The sequence below is a fragment of the Pteronotus mesoamericanus genome, unplaced genomic scaffold (assembly GCF_021234165.1).
Source record: "Pteronotus mesoamericanus isolate MK-2021 breed Mesoamerican mustached bat unplaced genomic scaffold, CSHL_Meso_final contig_101, whole genome shotgun sequence".
NCBI classification, from domain to species: Eukaryota; Metazoa; Chordata; class Mammalia; order Chiroptera; family Mormoopidae; genus Pteronotus; species Pteronotus mesoamericanus.
This window is the reverse complement of record NW_026555001.1, coordinates 19,883,681-19,904,968: the sequence shown is the minus strand read 5'-3', so window position 1 is coordinate 19,904,968 and position 21,288 is coordinate 19,883,681. Positions and strand designations below refer to the sequence as shown.

The 21,288-nt window shown below is 40.7% G+C and overlaps 1 protein-coding gene across 3 annotated transcripts in view; it reads right to left on the bottom strand.

Annotated features, from left to right (window-relative positions):
- Window positions 1-20,804, bottom strand: part of LDAH (lipid droplet associated hydrolase) — a 78,380-nt gene extending 57,576 nt beyond the window's left edge. Inside the window, exons 1-4 of one of the 3 annotated variants that reach the window (XM_054569207.1) lie at window positions 20,732-20,804; window positions 19,036-19,171; window positions 15,741-15,896; window positions 7,808-7,951 (exon numbers count right to left, since the gene is read on the bottom strand). In XM_054569207.1, coding sequence (XP_054425182.1) covers window positions 7,808-7,951; window positions 15,741-15,896; window positions 19,036-19,057 — 322 coding nt within the window. In that variant the 5' untranslated portion in view covers window positions 19,058-19,171; window positions 20,732-20,804. Of the gene's footprint in view, window positions 1-7,807; window positions 7,952-15,740; window positions 15,897-19,035; window positions 19,172-20,705 lie in introns of all 3 variants that reach the window. The other 2 variants (XM_054569214.1, XM_054569223.1) reach the window with 2 other exon arrangements.
- Between the last annotated feature and the right edge of the window lie 484 nt (window positions 20,805-21,288).

Here is a 21,288-nt window from a genome sequence, read left to right as displayed (position 1 = left end):
ATTCCACAAATACAGAAAACATCAGAGGTTTTCCCTTTGAACATACAGAAGACCCCAATGACAGGGTGTAATATTTCAAAATATCACAAGGGAGTCAACTGACTCCTAAAATTCGAATCATTGGAATATGGAATTTCTTGCCTCCATGACTCCTGCAAGGTCCTGATGGCCAGGATGATGAGCTACAAAGTGGCTTGTTCCAAAGGCGCCTCAAACGCATTTCCTAATGAGCACTGACCTTCAGTGTCTTCTGTACCTGCTGTTTCCACTTCCTTCAGTTCCTGGCCCTCCTTGTTTGCCTCGATAACTCCTCTTCATCCTTCTTATTCTCAACAAGCATTGTCATTTCCCCTGGAAAGCCTTCCCTTCAGCTCCGCAACATCCCCTGTTTATCAGGCTACATTACTCCGACTTACTCCTCCTGTACAATTCAGTCTTGCTCATCTCTGTTCCCCAATGCCTGACATACAAGCTACTAGAGGGTCTTTTCCTATTGAATCGATGAAGATCAGCTCCTTCTTTCTGTGGTACTACTGATCTCCCAGGTAAGACACATTCGGCCCTAATCTTTCTTCCCACGTCAGCCTAGAATTCACTCTCCATTTCACAAGGAAGTTCAACGTAAAACAAAATTGAGAAGAGATATAAATAGAATCTGGAAATCTGACTTAGGTTAGGACTCCTGATGACGCCAAATCCAAATGCTTATTTAATACTCAAATTTTTGAGTTTGATTAATTTATGCTCCCCCACTCTCAGTGCACTGTCTCTGGTCACTCCTCCCACAAGTGATCATAATGTTTTCTGATACCCCAAACCCAACACCTATAGTATTTGCAACTCAAGTTCTTTATTATTATTTTTCACAATGCACAATGTTTAAAAATGGCAGTCTTCCTTTCACTGGGACGTATGTATAGTACAAATATCATAAGCATTGGAGAGGGATAAATCGGGGTCTCTTTCCCAGCTGAGCACCTTACTGTGTGATGTGGGCAAATCTTTCAACCTGGCTTCAGTTTCCTCATATATATATATATAACAGAGATAATTATTCTAGCTTCCTAGGAACGTTGTTTGCATGACTTTAAAAGCACACAGTACAAAGTGGTATAAACTGTTGAGAAATGAAAGTTATCATTTCAATTCCTGTCATTTAAACCCTCCCTCAAATATATACCAAGAACCTTAATGTGGTTAGGCCAACAACGACAACAACAACAAAAGAAAAAAGAAAAAAAAGAGAGCGTGCTAAATGCAATAAACATTTTAAACTTCACTGAAACCAGAAATAAGGTCCTGAAATATTCTATTTCAGATGAAATTTAATGAACATTATAATATGAATGATTACTCAAGTGAATATTTCAGAGATAAATCTGGCTTTACCCCTGGAAATTGCTCAGAGTTCCAAGATAAACATGTGCCTTGTTAGTGTTTACTGAAGTAATGAGATTAATTGGGAAAGTACTTTCTATAAATAATCAATGACAGAAAATGTAAATGTGCTCTCTGGACATTATTTTACTAGCAAAAACTACAGGCTAAAAGACTATATATTTGACTATATATTTCAATGCCTATTATTATTTTAATATACTCTGAAAAACTTAGGAATCATCAACTTACTCTCTGTAGTATGTGATAAGAAATGACAATCAATTGTATCAAAATTAGAAGAGTGATAATATGGAAATGGTTTATATCATTCTTTCTGTAGAGAAAATGCACTCCAAGTTACAATCAACTAGGTACACGTCAAACTTAACCTATTTCTAAGTAGAGAACTGCTTGAATTGGTAGATGTTAACCCAATTCACCATGTCTTTATCAACATGTGGTCCTGAAGTTAATCCTGACAATTCCCTTTTAGAACCTGACCCAGTTTCTTGGACCCATCTCTATGAAATTCACTTACTGATTTTGGAGTGTATTTCAAAAAGTACATCTAAATCTGTTCCTAAGTAGTTCACAGAGAAATTAAGTAACATCAGTACATCAGTATTTCACATTTACTTTTCACGTGGTTGTTCAAATTGGTTGATCCAGTTACTAAAATTTTGGCATAGGAATATTATGCATCCCTTACAGCTTCAGGACACAGGTGAATCTGGTAACTATTATTTTCCTCCATTTCACATGAACTAGATTGACTAGTCTGATAGGAAACAGTGACTAATTGGTCAATGGTAATATTGAAAGTATAGGTACAAATACAATAGACTCTCCTTGTCTTCAAGGAGTTCACAGTCTAGTAAGAGTACACAGAAAAAAATAAAAACACAATTATAATACACCGAAATAAGAAAATCTCAAGCATTTCCTTGAGAAAAGAACAGCATTTTGGGGGTCATAAAAAGCACTGTGCCTTTCTTCAAGTTTCCCAAGATAAATACATGCACATCACTATAAATGTGCAACAGTCTAGGACGGGACTGGCTGAGAAGCTGGAAGCCTCTGGAGTGTGTGGAATTATGGGCTAGAAGATTTAAAACAAAAGGAGGGCAGAGACAGGCTCTCAGGCTCTTCTTCCTCGAGGATGCTTGGGTGCCTGGGTGCCTGGGTGAGGGCACTGTGGCTGCCTGTGTTTCCCAGTGGATGGTGTTTTGGACGGGAAGGAACTCTGGGTGCAGCCTAGGGCTGGGCTGGCCTGGCAGAGGGTGGCCGGGTTATTCTTTGGGTGTTCTAGAGGCAACGGGCTCCCAGCCAGAAGCCTGTCATTCTTCCAAAATTGTGCAGCTTTTGTATCTTATGTTGTTTTAGTTTGTAAACTAATCCTATAGAAATAAGATAATTAAAAACAGAGGGAATGATACGGGAACCAAGAGTTAAAGACTTTAGCCTTGATGGGCTTAAGTGACCAATGCATGGGGAAAGCTGTCATTCCAAAGTTGTGTTGCTTCTGAATAAAGACTCCTTTCCTTTGTCACCAAACCTCTACCTCCGGAGTTTTGCCCGGAGGGTGGCGGCGGACAGCGGGACCCCACTGGCTATTCAGTAACAACTTTACGTATTTGAATGCTATAATAATGGTCTAAATTAATATATGCTTAACTATACACATGTGTATGTCTAGCTACACATTGAATATAAATGTGTAAGTGCTGCTATATATTGTCACACAAGCAATATTTACGAGTCACCGTGACCACAGAACTAGCTCTCCACCAGCCTTTTGCTGGACTGAGTCTGCAGACAGTAACTCTCTGAATCTCACACGAGAATGTTCTCAGCTAGTAAACCCTTCCGTCCTGCCCCTATCATTCCTCCATAGCTGTAAACGATAACTTAAATTCGTAGCACTTTGTATTTTAAAGAATGCTTTGGGCAAGATGAAGAAGATACAGTTTACTCTTTAGGTAAAGTTTTAGAAATGCACAAAATAATATCACATTGTCCATCACTACATAGATGTCAATAAAAGTATAAAAAGAGACATGAAATTTAGTCTAAATTTGTTATAGTAGAACTGGAGATAGGATACAAAAAAGATGGAACTTTTTCTGTGATGCTTTATTTCATTTATTTATTTAACAAAAACATGTAATGATGGCAAAGAATTAACTATCAAAAGAGTAGTGAATAACAGAACCTTGGGCTGTTATATAATTGTTTGGACTTCCCTATAACTGAAAAAATTTTCTCGAAATAAAAGAAAACTTTAAAATTCAGAGTGCTTGGATGTGCTGTTCCCAGCTACGCTATGTTGATTTCATAGTGGGGACCACTGTTTGTTTCCTCATCACTCCCGATGGAACAGCGAAGCTCCACAAGACTGGGACTTCACGCTGACACCAGAGCAGCAGAGCACAGGGGTGCCCCCAGCTCTCTACGCTCACTGAATTCACCAGTCCACAGGCCCGCCTTCTCCACTGTCCCCGAGTTACTGAGCAGACGTGCAAGTGCACTCTGGCAGTGCAGGCCTTGGCTGTCCCCGGCTTCCCAAGTCTTCCGTACGTTCCCTGTATCTGAATGTTGGTGCCGCTCTGTTAGCCTTCAAGGTATGCCGCACAGTGCGGGGGTGGTAGGGAGGCACTCTCTTTAAAACTGCTACCTTACTTAAGAAAACAACAAAAAACGTTGTAAATGCTTAACATGTCTTATAGAATATTTTTAAATTATTATTCTCCAATAATGAGAACCAGGGTAATCAAATTACGCTTTCCACTCAGCTAAAACCGATGATCTGGCTAAGAATTTCAATGGGGAAAACACGGTGGTGGGGAGGAGGGAGGAAGAGAGATTGATGGCTTCAGCAAGGAGAACATAATATCATAGCCTTAGCAAATAATAAAAGCAAAAGGCGTGAAAGTGTGAGCCATATCTGGAGACACATCCATGATGTCCATGGCTGTCTGTGGATTTAGGGGGCGGTGGAACCAGTGGGGTTAGAAAGGAAGGCAGAGACTAGATCGCGGAGGATACCGAACACCACCAAGGAGCCCGGACCTCACGGGATGTGCAGCAGGAAGACACAGAAGGGTCATGAAGGGAGGGGCGGCGGTTGGCCTGTGTCACCGAACTTGATGGGCAATGCTACTCGCCCCAGCGCTCCTGAGCTTCCTCCCGTCTTCCCTGAGACTAAAAATTGGCTTGATTTTAATTTCTTTCCTTGCTCTGCCCTTTATTTTTCTGACTCTTCCCACCTACCTAGAGAACTCCTCGTCTATTTCTAGTGACTGGGAGCCCCGAGACTTGACTGTCTGACTGCACCTGCCTTGGGCCATCTAGTTATTCCATTTTGCCTCCTTGTTCGCTGCCAATCACAGTCCTGGCAAGAGGGAAAGCTCTACTGAGCTTTCTCTTTCTCTTTCAGTTTTGGGTACTGGGATCGGGGTGGTTTTGTGTTTCCTTGGATAAACATGACCCAAATTCATCATTAGTTGAAAGACGGTGTAACTTTGTTAGATAATGTTTTATCAGCTGAAACTAAACCACTATGATTTCCAGCTTTTATGTTATACTTTTTGAACAAATAACTTGAAATAGTTGATAATGAATCTGCCATCAAGGAAGCTGACTCTACAGTAAATCAAAGCCAGAGAGAGTTTATACTTCTAATTCCTCAAATTTTCTTTTCACACTTTTTTTTTGGAATCACCCCTTTCTGACATCGGTGAACATCTGTTCTCCCAATTATACTCAATTTATGACTGATAATGTGGTGCAACGAGAATATTATTTCCAACTGTTCAAAATTTTAACATGTGCTAATATGAAGCAAAACATACTTTTAACACTTGACGTCTGGTTATAGCTTATGTCCTTTCTCTCAACGATTACATATCCTTCACACTATATTTTGCACGTCAGGAAACCTGTGCTTTAGAATAATAATCTTGGATGACGAATAATATATCTGTCCTGCCTATCTAAAGCAATCTACTATAGCGTGCGTCTGCAAACACAACCTCCAATATGTAAAGCAGATGAAAGGAGAGCTGTTCAGGGTGACAGGGGGGGCTCGTGGCGCCCAGAGCCCCGCCTGCCCTTCGCAGGACTTGAGCCACTCGGAACACAGACGGAGAGGCAATGACCTGAAAGGCAGCACTTCTGTTTCTTTGTGGACCTCTGCAGCTCTCCGCATACCAACCTAGTAGGTTGTCAATAAACCCGTGGAGAACCGAAGAGCTGCCCTTTCACCCCCTGGGGAAGCCACGGCCTCCTTCGCCCTGCGCTGGCCCTGTGGACTAATGCCTCTAGGTGGCACTGTTCTCATGAGGTAGCAAAGGACCCAGGCTCTAATTACTAAGTTATTAACTCGAGCAGCCGAAGCAATAGGCATACTCAAAGTAAAGTTATAAATAAAAAGATGTCAATTTAAAACAGGAATTAAAGATATTTCCCAGAAATTCAGGCACAACAGGAACCTTCCACTGGTTTTCCTCACCAGCGTTTACTGGGGAAGACCTAGGGCAGCGTTTCTGAAAATGTGGGCCCAGGCCCAGCAGCATCCGCAGTACCTGGGAACATGCTAGAAATGCAAGTTCTCAGGTCCTGCCTCACATCAACAGAATCCAGGCCTCAGCGGCAGCATCCAGTGATGTGCGGCTCAATAAATCGCCACCAGGGCCCCCGGCACCGTGCCCCCGCCCCCTGCAACCGGAACCCCTGGCCTAGAGGCGCCCTTCAGGACTCCATTTTCAGCTTTCAGAGTTGCTATTCACATTCTGCTCAAACGTTTGCTTTAATGAACTTAAAACTTCCTTTGGTCATGTATGAAAAAGGAACTTAAAACAATAATTGTATCTTAAAATACTTGCTATACATATTCCTCATGTTCAGTCACCTTTCAATGTGATGGTTGTTGACATAGATGTTTTTAATCAAGGCAATAACTGAAATTCAGTTTTATGTCACTACTGCTCTTAAAATCATTCACTGTTAGGTAATCAATATTTACTTATTTTTCAAATATACCCTGGTCTTTAGGCAAAGTATAAAAGTCTATTAAGTAAGTTGTGTTCATACAGGGACACAGACACATGCGTCAACAGAGAGGAAAAGGTGTTATGAAAGAGGCACTTATGTGAGCACTCGCAATGAGTTGCACTGTTTCACCTACACTCCATTTATCCTGTCCCCCTTACGAGTCACAGCAGGAAAAGGGTCCCAGACTAGGGTATAACCTGTGGCCATGGAAGGTCTAACCTACGAATGAGCTCACAGGGCACCTAACCCTGAGAACCTGGTCTCGTTAGTGCTCTGTGCCAGCCAACTGTGGTGGCCCACCCACAGCGCCAGGGCGCTCACTGGATGGAATGGTGAACGTACGCTCCTGTCGAGGCCCAGCCACGCTCACCAGCAGAGACCACTCAGCCCTGTGGGGCCTTATTGTCCTTCCTTGAGAAATAAGGGTTCAAGGTGGGGTTTGATATAGACACTTTTAGGTCTAAGCTCTACAATTCTTTTATTCTTTAAAACTTTTTTTCAGCAGTGGGAACTTTTCAAAATACAAAAAAATACAAAGAATAGCATAATAAATCCCTGTGTACCCATTGTCCACTTGCTACAATTATATTTTCTTTTTTTTTCCAGCTGACAAATAAAAATTGCATATATTTAGGTTGAACACATGATTGTTTTTAAAGGTGTACCATGTAATGATTTAATAAATACACATTGTGAAATGATTACCACCGCCAAGTGGACGAATATATCCATCACTTCACAGAGAGTAGTGTAAGTGCCTGACGCGAAGCTTTGGACTAAGGAGGCACCCATTTCCAAGGACATCCAGTTTGAAGATGCATACAGCCTGCTCTATGTCACAGCTCCTAGCAAATGGCCTGACAGAGAACTAGGCCACCCCCACCCATGAAGGTCCATACTCTACAGAGTCTTCTGGAATCCATACATGTTCCCTTCTTTGTTTACTCCTGAGTACCTACATGATCGGCAGGGCTGTTTATCACTTAATCAGTCTCTAAAAGTGAGAGTGAGCACTTCCTTAGAGTAAGAGTCGTGGCTAAGGACCATGGTTTATCATAATTTTTCTCCACCATTCCTTTTAGTACAGCCCTGAAAATGTAGTGCACAATCAATAAATATACAATTGATTCCTAGTTGGTAAATGGAGAAGGGAAATCCTAGACAAATTGTTTAATCTGCCCAAAATTTTAGAGAAAATTACTTGAAGAATGAAAATGACTCTAAAAATCCTAAAATTACCAACATGTGGCATCATGGGCCCAATGCCACAAGCAGAGGTTTCCATGGTGTAGTGTAACTTTTAACCTTAGCGGGCTTTCTAGAAAGATGAACACTTGTTTGCTGTAAAGGAAAGCAGATGTTTATGAAGACATACCATCCAGGGTTGTAAGAATCTTCTTGTCTTTGGGGGCCAGAACTTGCCCAGCAAAACTGGTGACCCAAACTGGAAAGCGTTTGTTTATTAAAGAGTATAAAGCCTTTGCAAACGGCACATAAAAGGCAGGAATACCTGGGTTTCCTAGGAAAAGAAGCACAGACTTTAGATTAGCCAAAGCAATAAACTCATATAAGATGATGTGCAGACAGGAAAAGGATTTATTTCTCCCCAACAAATCTAGTAACATTTATACGTACACCTCAAATTTAATATCCTTTATATCCTAAGTCTGGGAATGATCGCTTAGAAAATTTCTGCTCCTGCTTTGTTCTCCAACTGTTTCAAATAAATTCTTCCTCCCAGTTCCTCAACTTAATAAATGGAACCACCAATCATACACCAAATACTCAAGTCCTAACACCAGGAGTTATTCTTGGTTTCTCTTTATTTTTCACATCCAGTTCACCAGTAAGTCCTGTCAACTATGCGTCCAAAATACATTTCAACTTTGTCCACTTTTCTTCAATCATATTATCACTTCCCACTGGGTTTCCTGAACAGCCTTCTAAATAAGTCTTCATCTTGTCCCCGTGAAATCCATTCTTCAGAGTACCCAGCGAGGTATCTTCAAACCTCAAATCAAACCAGAGCGTACTCTACTTGACCGCCTTCCAGTGGCTTCCCATGGTCCTCCAGGTGGTCTACAGTCACTAACACTACTCGGAAGTCCCCTCAGGACTGGACTAGACTCAGTTGCCAAGCTGGATGAGAACAAATGAGTGTAAGAACCATTCACAAAGAGAATTTTAAGGAGGCTACTGTTTCCTTGTCATTTATCACAAGTATTTATATTGTAAACAGATGTATAGTTTGATCTTTTGGGGAAAGGACCAGCAGGTAATACAGTGGATTTTCCTGTGCGTGTACAGAGGTATTTTTGGCACGGGCTTGCTCTAGAGAAACAATGGATAATCTTTTTATTTATTTTTATTATTTTTTCAATTCTGGCCTGAAGATATTTGTATTGATTTTTAGAGATAGGAACTCTGATGTGAGAGAGAAAAACTAATTGGCTGCCTCACATGAACCCTGCCCAGGGACCGGGCACAGAACCGAGGTACGTGTCCTCAGCACGGACTGCACCTGCAATCTTTTGGGGCATGGGATGGCGCTCCAGCCAGCTGAGTCACTGGCCAGGACTATAAAGGATCTTTTGAAAAGAGTCAATCTGATATATCTTTAGGGGGAAAAGACCGTGAAACGGGGTTTTCATCTCATGATCATCATCTGTATGTCTTCATAGATACTAGTTCATGTCCATCAGTATCTATTTATCTGTTCTTTATCCTATTAGGTTTTCTCTTCTTTGCACTTATAGGACATGGTTTTGCTGCACTGATATCTTCTTCGCTGTTCATATGTTTTAGTTTCTTAGATACATAATGTAGCAAAGTAGATTAGGGCATAGGCTCTGGAGCCAGACTACCTGGGTTGGAATCTGGCTTTGCCATTTAACGTCTGACCTTTGGCAAGTTATTTAACCTCTCTGAGCCTTGGTTTCCTTGTCCATAAAACGGGGATAATAACCATACTACCTCATGGGAGAACTAAGCAAATGAATATGTTAAAGTACCTAAACACTATTTGATACACAAGCACTATATAAATGTGAGCTATTCATCCTTGTAATCACTGTCTAGCCATGGTGGTGATACATGATAGCCTTACCATCCATGTAGTTACTTCGTTTCTGTTCACTTCCAACCTAATGACCCTAGTTCCAAATACATTTTTGGGATGGTGCCGGTGTCATTTTTGTTCAACAGGGTGAAACTTCCTCAGGTGCCATCATATGCCCTTTGCTCGGCTGACAGGCTGCAGTGCAGGGAGAGCAGGAAGAGGGAGGAGGGTGGGTCAGGACGGAGGCTGTTCTGCCTATGGTGGGCGGGGATGACACTTTCATGTTTTCTATTTAAATCTTTAGTGACAGTGGAATTGTTACACAGTTTTGGGTGTAAATTACAAAGTAGCAATCCAACTTCTTTTTAAGTGATTAGCCAAGTGTCCCAAATCCATTTATTATCTAATCCATTCTTCCTCCATTGATCTGGAATGTCTTCTGCTCCAATACTGAAATCTTACATTAGCTTGCTAATTCTGATTCCAAATAATTCCAGTTATTTTTTCCCTTTTCTCCTTGGCCAGCATCATACTGTCTCAATTCCTACACTGTTTGTTTTTAACTGGTAGGGCAAATCCCTTCTCTTTATTATTATTATTTTTTAATAGTCTAGGCTGGTCTCATACCCTTTGGAATTATTTTCACCAGTGTCAATTTTTAAAAATCTCTTTGGAATTCAGATTGAAATTTCATCTCATTTTAATTACTTTAGAAAGACCTGTTTTTTTTTTTGTTTTTTTTTTTTTACCTTATTGAGTATAACCTCAGAATGTGTTATGCCTCATATTCAAATGTTTTATGTTTCTCAGCAAAGTTCTATAGTTTTCCTCATGTGGCTGGAAAATAAAGAGCGCCAACATTTTGAAGTGCTGTAACTTACTACAGGACAGGCAGTAGGTCCGTGTTTTATATATATATTCACTCATTGTCTTCACATGAGGCAGCACTATTATTAGTTCCATTTTATGGATGAAGAAACTGAAGTTTAGAGAGGTTAAGTAGTTCGCCCAAGGTAATACAGGTGATGTGTGCTCAATAAATATTCGATTTCTAAAAGAATGTATTCAAGAAAATACTAATACTGCCTTTAGAAAGAACGCAAATCACCTGGTCCAGGACCTTCTGCACACCCCGTTTCAGTGCGTCTTACAGCAGCTCCACAAGGTCGCTGGCCGAGTCATCAGGGATAATAAACGGACAGCCGCCCGCACAATGCGGGGCACCGCGTAGGTGCTGAATAGATGGCAGCTATTATTACTATAATTATTATATTGCTAAAATGTTTTATGGAATAACTTTGACATGTCATATTCTGTAAGTTTAAGGTGTACAACATGTTGGAAGTGGTCGAACATTAAAGGGACTCCAAAGGTACCAACCACACAATTAGGTGCGATAGTCACAATGACAGGACCTATGAAACCGATGAGTACAAGATAATGGAGCTACTATATAACATTTTTTTCCTCCTTATATCTAGGTAAAAAAGAAAGAAAATGTTACCCTTTGCAACAGTATGGATGGGCCAGGAGAACATTATGCTAAGTGAAATAAGCCAGTCAGAGAAAGACAAATACCATATGATTTCACTGATACGTGGAATTTAATGAGCTGAACTAACAAGGAAAATGGAGACAGACTCATAGATGCAGACCAGATGGCAGCTAAGGGTAGGGGGAGGTTAGACGGGAGAGGGATTCGGCAAAACGGAAAAGGGCCCAACAGTGTGGTGATTGCTGGGGGGAGGGGAGTATGAGTGGACTAAATGGTAATGGAAAAAAAAATAAGATAAAGATTAATTTTTTTAAAAAGTCTGAGTTCTTTCCCTTAACAACTATAAGATCTTAAGTAAATCCTTTAAACTTTCCAATTCACTACTTTATCATCATCAAGCAAATGATAATGCCAACTACTCCATGTTCACTTGTTCTAGTCAGTACTATAGCTTCTTGTGCATATTCTTTTAGTTAGCAATTATTTATTGACCTCTTACTATGTGGGCGTCACTGTTAAGTACAAGATAGAGAAGGGCCCCTTTGTAATTTACATCCTAGTGGGAGAATATATACACATAACTAAATAAGTAAATAAGATAATTCAAGAGTGTAATAACGCCTATGAAGAAAATAGGATCATGTAATAGAGAAGGGAAGAGACTAGGGTACCCTGAGAAGAATGTTTGAGAAGGTGGCATTTAGCTGAGACCCAAAAGAGGAGAAGTCAACCCTGTAAGGATTTGAGAGAAAAGCACAGTGGGATGAGAGAAGAACAGGTGCGAAGGTCCTTAACCAATAAAGAGCTTGGCTCTTGAAGAAACAGAGTCCACGTGGCCAGCAACATGAAGATCCAACTTATAACAGAAGTGGATGATGTAATGCGAAATGTTTAAATGGCACTGCATACTTCATCACTTAAGTGTTATGGCTTATGTTACACTTTATGAACCATGAACAAAACTTCCTGGCTAGGAAGCCACACAGAAAATTAAAAGGGTCTTGTTTATACAACCAAGGCCATATATATTATGTATCTATATAAAAAACTCTAGGAATGTTTGAAAACATTCCAAGATAGTAATGCAAGTAAATTATTTTATCAAAGGCTATCAGAATGTATTATAAACACATGCTTGAACACACACACAGTCAAATGCCTGGGCAATGTGTAACAGGCTGTGGCGATCATCTCTAGATCTTGATGGCCAATAAGCTCATAACTGTTCAGCCACACAGTTGTACACTTCATGCCTTCCCATTAACCTTGCAGGGGACAAAACCCTCCACCTATAAAGATAATGTGGCGTAGCATCCATATGGAAGGTTGTCAAGTGGATGTAATTTTGGGCTTGTCCTTGGAGCCTTCTGCTCCATCTCCAATCAGTGTACTCGCAATACAAGCCACGTCACAGGTTCTATTATCCCCATATGGCTACCTGAAAATTTTAATGATCCAACATGTTCTACAGTGAGTTCTCAAATCGCCTGCCTTTGCTCATTTCACTAAAGAAAGTCCAAGGATATTGCTACTTAACAGGAGTTCTACAACAAAGGTTCACTGGAAAAGATGAAGCTAAATTAAAAGTTCTTCAATCTGTGGATTCCAATAAATCACTCCTCACTACTGTTACTAATTTAAAAGGAATGAATTAATTTTGCTAGCTGCAAAAGCCAAGGGATTTAAAATGAAATGTTATGTTAGTTGACCAGAGACGGATTAAACATGATGTTTAAAGCGGTTTAACGATCCACGAAATACTGTCATCCTGACTTTCCCCACAGTATATAATATACTAGGCCACAAAATTAAAAAAAAAAACAACACAACACAACACAACAAAACCCACCACCACCAATTCTGAATCCCACAAACTAATGGGCAGTACCAGTCTGCAGCTCCCATGAACACGAGAAAGGCCAAGGGCAGTGACGAGAACGGAAGGGCAAACGTAAAAGACCACCAGGACACTACATGCGACCTGAAAATGCCAAAGCACTATCAAATCAGGAGACTGTAAAACAAAAGTGTTGTAAGCTTCCCTTTCTCTGTACCCTAAACCCGGCCCCCTCCGTGAGGGACCCTCTTCCTTCCCGGCCCCTGCAGTGGAGACCTCACTGCCCCCTAACACCTCACATACCTCAATGAGAGCAAAGACTTTTGCAACACCGCGTTCCCAGCACCTAGTAAAAATGAGTGAGGGAGGACTGCGTCTGGGTGGGAAGCCGAGTGGGCCGTCTGCTCCTCTTGCTCATTCATCTCGTTAACAACTCCTCCCCCTCTAAGGCTGAAGCCATCTACTGCCATCTATCAACTTTTTAGTCATCTTCATGTATTCCCTGAAAACCTTGACTCCTACATGACAGTTTCACTTGCCATTCCATGACTAAGGTGATTTCAAAATCTGGGTGGACTGACCGAGCCCACATCTCTGTCCCACAATTCAAATAATTCCGCAAGCTGCACCCTTGGTCGGTGGTGCGCACACCAGTCCTGTTAGGTTGGTTAAACACAGGTAGCCCCACCCCCAGAGTTTTTGGTTCAGAAGAACTGGCATTTCCGGCAAGTTTGCAGATGATACTGCTGGTCCTGCCACCAAGTTTAAGAACCACAGGCCTGGATCTTTTCATTACCCAGAAATGGTAACATTCAAAGCATCCTAACTCAGAGAGCTCTTCAGCTTACCCTTCTTCCCTTTTAGACTTCACTCCCATACGCCTGCTATTCGATCACAGTGCTGCTCGAAATCTATCTACTTGTTTTTGGCTGATAATTCCTTTCATCCTGCACTTTCCTCAAAGGCCCATGCCAGCCTCTGCCATCCCTAATATCAACAGATCACCTCAACTCTTAATTAATAGGGAACAGTGGGCAGGAGGCAGGAACCACGTGGGAGGCTCCCTCCCCCCTGCTCCATTTCAGCAACAACTTCACCTGCTTCATTGTAGCCTCAGGAGGAGATCCCGTCTGCAGTCCAGCGTAACATTTCTCCTTAATCTCTCAATCCTACATCTGGCCTCCAAATCTCTGCTCCAGCAAATAGCACTTGTCATGCCTGTACTTTTAAATTCTCCCTCACTATTGGCAGAGCCTAAGTGTTTTTAATTTCAATGGATACCAACAGACTGCTCTCCAAAAAGATTGTTACATTGCGGCAGAAGACTGGAAGTTCATTTCCAAAAGAAGTTAAACTGAGGAGAGATGTGGGATCCTGGGACCGGGACTCAGCCCAGCCGAGAACCCAAGCGTTGGACAGTGAAGACATCAATCAGATGGAGTGTTACTGCACACCGAGACTCTCAACTCCGTTCCCTGTTCGGCACGAACATTAGCCCACAGACGTCCCCTGCTCCTCAACCAGGAAGCCGGAGGATTTCTTCCTGGGAAAACAATCCAAGAAGCAGCTACCGATACTGAAAGCTGGAAATTCTCCAATGAAATGCTGGCTCCCTACCCAGTCACCCCAGGCTGGGGATTTCCTAGGGTGACCAACCATCCCGTTTTGCCCAGGACTGTTGTGGTTTTAGAACCAAAGTCACACATCCTGCCTGGGAAGGTCCTCGGCCCAGGATGCCAAGTCACCCTAGGCGCACCTGCCAACAAGCCCCATTTTTAAACACAGAGCTCCTTTTCATTTTTTTGTATCTTGTCCTTTTGTCTTCCCCAAAACAATAAAAATGGGCTTCAAATTTTAAGGGAACATTATCTGCAACCTAGAAGTTAAGACACTTTCTGATATGCTAGATCTTTAAATGATTACTTCCCGTGCACCTCTTCTTAGGGAGCTACTGGGAGATGTGCCCCACTCAAAATAAGGGAATAACCAAGACAGAAAATGTAGGATCCTGGCAACAGGGGATCCAACCCAGAGAAAAGTGGGAGAAGTCCCCCGAGGCTGGGGTGGCAGCCTGGGAAAGCCACCAGTCCCGACGGGGGCTGAAGAACTGAGAGTTCTAGGAGACGGCACGCCAGGAAAAAAAACAAAAGCTGACAGATTACTCAAGGGCATTGAGAGGATTTTTTTACTTCTAGAGAATAATTTTAGGATAAATTAGTGATTAAAACACAGACAACTAAGCAAATGAAAGAGACAATTATTAACCCAGAGAAAACAAACAAAAATGTACAAAAAAAGAATGTAATCATAATAGTCTACAGACTTAGCTATATAGTATGATTGATACAATATAATGTAATACAACATAATATGCTATAATACATATTTACAGTATCACTTTTAATCTTTAAGGCTGATACATATATTCAGTTTACTTACAATTCAGAAAGTACTTTGAATACCTACAATCAAGCATCTACCCCTAACATTCTATTGATAATGATCCAGCAAAAGTCACAAACGAACCAGCTACCAAATCCCAGCAGTAAACATTCTACTTACAATCATCTTGAAATGAGACAAAGAAGTTATTTAGGAAACTTTTAAAAATACTTGAAAAAGTTTGAATTATTCTAAAAGTTGTAAAATTTTTTAAAAAGATTACAAAATTATACAAATGATATACTTACAATTGATATATATGTATTCATACACATACATACTAAATAACATAATATATATAGAAATGCATAGAAGAAAAAAAGCCCAGCCACCCAACTGCTAAGGGTGGTTGTTATCAATGGTGTGAGTGATTTTATTTCCTTCCATAAGGCTTTTCATATTTACCAAATTCTCTTTGAAGTCAGAAGTAGTTATAAGTACCTGTATAATCTCCTCATCCAGACTTCTAAACTCACCGGTAATAATGAAAATAAGCAGCTTAGGCCTTTTGGCACTGGGATCATTAACGAGGTTGGTCCAGGGCCCACATTTTAGAACCTGGGTTTCAACTCCCCCACATAAAATGAATTCCTCGTTCACTGGAATTTCTTCCTTGGTTTCTGAGTCCATTTCTAAATAAAGGAAGAAAAACAACATCAAGAGTCACTATAATGTAAAACCTTGAGCCAAAGACAATATTCAAGAATAAAAATGGCAAATTTCACCATAGTTAGGAATATCTCCACAAGGAGATATGGGAGATAGGTGACTATTCAGCTATTACGCATTATAGGATTGCAAAACAACAGCAACACCACCACCACTTAAACAACAAGACTAGGAAGAAACAGGGAGGCAAATCCTTGGTGTAAAAGACTGCAGAGGAGTCTGGATCCACATAGGAGTGAGATCATATGGTATTAGTCTTCCTCGTACTGTCTTGTTTCCCTTAGCATAGTGTTCTCCAGGTCCATCCATGCTGTCACAGAGGGCAGGAGTTCCTTCTTTTTTATGGCCGAACAGCATTCCTTTGTATAAATGTACCACAGCTTCTTTATCCACTCATCTACTGATGGACTTAGGCTGCTTCCAAATCTTGGCTATGAATTAAATAGTGCTGCCATGAACATATGGGTGCACATATTCTTTCAGATTAGTGTTTTGGGCCTCTTCACATAAATTACCAGCATGTCATTGCTGGGTCAGAAGACAGGTCCATTTTTTAAAAATTAGCTTAGGCTTCTCCCAGTCCTGTGGGAAACTGATGCCCGCCTCCAGGACCATCGGGTTCGCCCTCGGCTCGCGCCTGCCTCTGCACCTGCAGCCTCTTCCCAAGCAGCCACCCCGCCCTCGGAGCCCACCCGGAATGAGCCCCAGGCCCTGCAGTGTCAAAGTGGGGCTGGCTGGAAGGGGGAGCCCTGGAGTGTTGAAGAGGGGCTGCTGGAAGGGCATGCATAGCTCCCAACCCCGCGGGCCCACTGACTCAGGGCACCAGCCTGCAGCTCTGCCGGATTTGGAACCTGCTCTTTCTTCTGGCTCTTGCAATCCATTCTTCTTCTTGAAAATACTATTCTACTATCTCAATCTCCGAAGTCCGACTTTTGAGGAACTGGGATTTACTACCAACAAAATAATGAAAACCAACATTCACTCAGAGCTAACTTCTGGCCAAGAACTATGTTTAACATTTTGGACCTACTTAATTCTCACTACAATTTCATGTTTGTTGGTACTTTTATTATCCTCATTTTTCAGATGCAAGGCCTGAGATTGAAGAGTTCACGCAACTTGTGCGGGGTGATTCTGACACATATCCTTAGTTTTCCACATCCATTACTAACTTTAAAATCTCCTTGTTAACGTCCTTTTCCTTCTCTGAAAACTAAGACCTTCTGAGAAGCCACTAGCACCCTGAGTAGATCACAGACAAGTGTATTCCAGTGTGGAAGCTGTTAGAGCCCCCAGGGGCAACTGCAACCAACGAGGCTGGAGCACAGTGCATAAATGCCTATTCCCCACGCGTAAGCTGGACAATTCTGGAAGGCAACATCCAGCCTTCCTGGTGTCCCAGAGAAAGCAAGGCACTCTTGCCACAGCAATAACCTTGATCATACACCCAAAAGAAGGCAGAAAAGGGGATGTGAGGAAACAGCACCATCAACAAACCCTCATAAAGAGCACCTATGAAACACTCTGAGATCACATTATCCTTAGTGATTAACTACTGAATGCCCTCCTTTTACATTTGGGGAGAAGGCACGCAGTCTGCCTTCACCCTTTCTAGTAAGCATTATCCTGGAAGTCCCAGGGATTGAAACAAGGCAATCACATGTAATAAAAATCATAACGATGAAGCACGAAGATATAGAGCTACTTCCATCTGTAGGTAAATGTTCATGCAGAAAATTCCAAGAAATCTACCAAACATATACTACAACTAATTTAGTAAGACTGTGGGGTAAAAAGTTTATACAATTTTATATTTATATAATAGCAGCAAACAATGGGAAGATGATTAAAACAGAAAGGTGCATTTATAATATGCCAAGACCCATAAATATTTAGGAATAAATTTATCAAAAGCTATGTAATACTTCTTCACTAAATATTATAGAACATGGATGAGAGAAATAAAAAAAAACATGAATAAATGGAGTAAGATATACCATGTTTATGGATTAGAGGACTCAGTATCATTAAGGGGCTAATTGTCTAAAAATTGATCTATAGATTCAATGCAACATGGATAAAAAGTCTGGAAGGACTTTTTATATGACTAGAGAAGCTGATTACATGTGGATATGAAAATTAGCCAGAATAGTGAAAGTAATTTTTAAAAACAAAAAACTTGACAGATTAGTACTACATGATGTCAAGACTTACCATAAAACCAAAGTAATCATGACAGTATGGTATTGGTGAAATGTTATGCATACATATCAAAGAAAGAGAAAAGACAGTTCAAAATAGATCCACGTATGTACTGGATATATTCATAGCGAGATATATATATATATATATATATATATATTCCTATATATGTGTGTGTATATATGCCAATTTATTTTGGACTGATGTTAAATGCAATTCAAAAGTTTTTAGCATATATTACTTGAAAAACTGCATACTGTATGAAAATAATAAACAATCCTATTTCATACCATACAGAAAAATCAACCCAAATCTATCACAGATATGAATGTAGAAGACAAAACTACAATATTTTTACAGCTAAATATGTGAGGAAATATTTCTAACTTTAGATTAGGCAAAAGGTTTTTAGATAGGACAGAGATTCACAAAAATAACAAATAAAAATGACATATTGGACTTTAAAATTGAAAACATTTGTTTTTCAAACAAACAAAACATCTAGTACACTGAAAAGGAGAACATGTTACATCAGAAAATACGTATTCATGACAAAAGGCTGTAGAATATATAAAGAATTTTTAGAACTAAATTTAAAAAGGCAACCTAATTTTTAAAATGGGAGAAAGCTCTGAAAGGAAATATACAAATTATTAATAAGCAGCTAAGAAGATGCTTAACACTATGATTCACCAGGGAAATACAAATTAAGATAACAAAAAATATCATTATAAAACCATTAGAATAGCTAAAATTAAAAAGCAATGCCAAGAGACATAAACGAAGGATTCAAGATGTCAGCAGAGTGGATGGATGTTACACTTACCTCTTCCCAGGACCAAATTGGAATTACAACTAATATACAGAGCAATCAACCTAAATAACCAACTGAAGACTCACTGAACAGAAGTTTCATAACCATGGATTTATAGAAGAAGCTACATCAAGACTGGTAAGAAGGAGAGACAGGAAAAGGGCCGGCCCCGCTCCCGCGGGTGGTGGCTAAGATTGTGGAAGAATATCTCAGCTGCAATTCCTGTCAAGATACCAATGGTGTATTTCAGAGAACTAGAAAAAATATTCCAAAAATTTATATGGAATGTAGTAGAGCCAGCATTTGAACCCAGGTGTCTGAGTGAGCTCATGTTTTTTGTTTAAAAAAATTTCATTTAAATGAATGAGACATAATATGCTAGAGTTTTAAATGGTTAATTGTATTTAATCTTTGGTGTGCGTCATCCCTACCTCTCAATTCCATGCATATCACTTTCTAAAGTCATGTTATTAACTCGGTATAAAGTCTTACATATTTTTCTATAATCACACATATATATGAGCATTTATATACATCTTAATAAATGAACTGTCAGTGTTTGAGAAATAGGAGCATATTATACATGCTTCTATGCATTTGTTTTTATACTTAATATTGGATGAAAATCCTGCCAAATCAAATATTATAACTCTAAGTTACTATTTTTAAGTTGTTTAAGGTGGATAAACCACAATTCATATGGCCATCTTCCTGTTTGTTAACAGGTACTCCGTTCCTAGTGTACTCTTAAATCCCCATGTTCTTACATGTAACCATATATAATACTTTTTTTCTTTCTAAAGGCCAGATTCCCAAGTGTGGAATGACTGGGTTGAATTTTAATCGACATTGCCAGATTGCTTTCCACAAACAGTATAAGAATCACATTCTCTCTAGCAATCTAGCAAGGTCTCTTTCCCTACAATCTTATCATCAATAAGTAGTACCATTATTTTTAATTATTGTAGTGTTAGGGTATAAACTCTCATTCTTTAATTTGTATTTCTCTGACTACCAGTGTATCTGAACACCTTTTCATGCTTGCTAGCGTTTTGGACTTTCTTTTCTGTGAATTCTCTATTCATATCTTTTGTCTGGGTTCCAAGTGGGTTATTCATATTTTTCTTATTGGTTTGCAAGAGGATTTTGTATACTGCTTATATTAACCATATTCTGGGATCCTATGCTTTATTTATTTTGATTGAATTATTGGGGTAACATTCGTTAATAAAGTTATACAGGTTTCAAGTGTACAATTCAATAATACATCATCTGTACACTGTATTGTTTGATCAACAGCCAAGATCAAGTTTCCTTCCATCACCATTATTCCCTTCGCCCTCTTCGACTCCACCCCCGGCCCCCTTCCTTCAGGTAATCATCATACGGTTTCTGAGTTTTGTTTTGTTTTTGTTTTTTCCTTAATCCCTATCCTCTGACAGCTGTCAGTCGATTCTCGGTTCTCTATGAATCTGTTCCTATTGCGTTTCTTAGTTTATTTTGTTCATTACATTCCGCATATCGGTGAAATCACATGGTACTTGTCTCTCGCTAGAGGAGCGACTGCTGGGCCAGCAGCCAAAAGACAACCCGGCCAAAGGTGCTCCGAACCACGGAGCGGTCGCAGCTCTGTTAGTTACTTTCGCCCCCGCGGGCGGTCTGCCCAGGGACAGCGGGGGCTCTGCGGGGAGCCAGAGAAAGGAAGGGCTCCGGCTCCCGCACGCCTGCCCGGCCGTCCTCCCCTTTGCAAACTCACCCCGAGAGCGGCAGGCAGAACCTCACCTGTTCGTCTAGAAAGCAGCGGGCTCTACCTTGCGAGTCCTGGCAAGGCAGCCCCGGGGCCGGAAGTCCCGGGATCTCTGACGTCACAGTTCCGCGACGCGCGCCCCTGAGAGCAACAGGCGACGCTAAGACGCGCGGCTTGCTGGAGCTCAGGAGGATCTTGACCCTGGCTAGGGGCCTGTGGTCCACATAAAGCGAGATCCCTGGGAGGATGTAGCGTTGTTGGAACTTTCTCTTCCCTTTCATTGGAATGTCATCCCTGTCTAATTTCAGTCGTTCGTGATATATTTTCGGCTTCCCTTCCCGTTTTCTCCTTTCTTCCTTTTTTTTTTTTTTTCTTCTGTGCATTTTTCTCTTCCTCCTTTACTGGTTGCATCTCTTCCCTTACTCACGTACACAGGAAAGTTGATTCTCAATGGACTTTATTAGCATTAACGTCGCCAGCCTATGCTATTCTACACTAGCAAAATGCTGAAGATGTATGTTTCAGAGGCATTTCGAGTTTGCTATACCCAGACTCCACGGAGACAAAGGTCATAGTCCTCTTGTGAACCGTC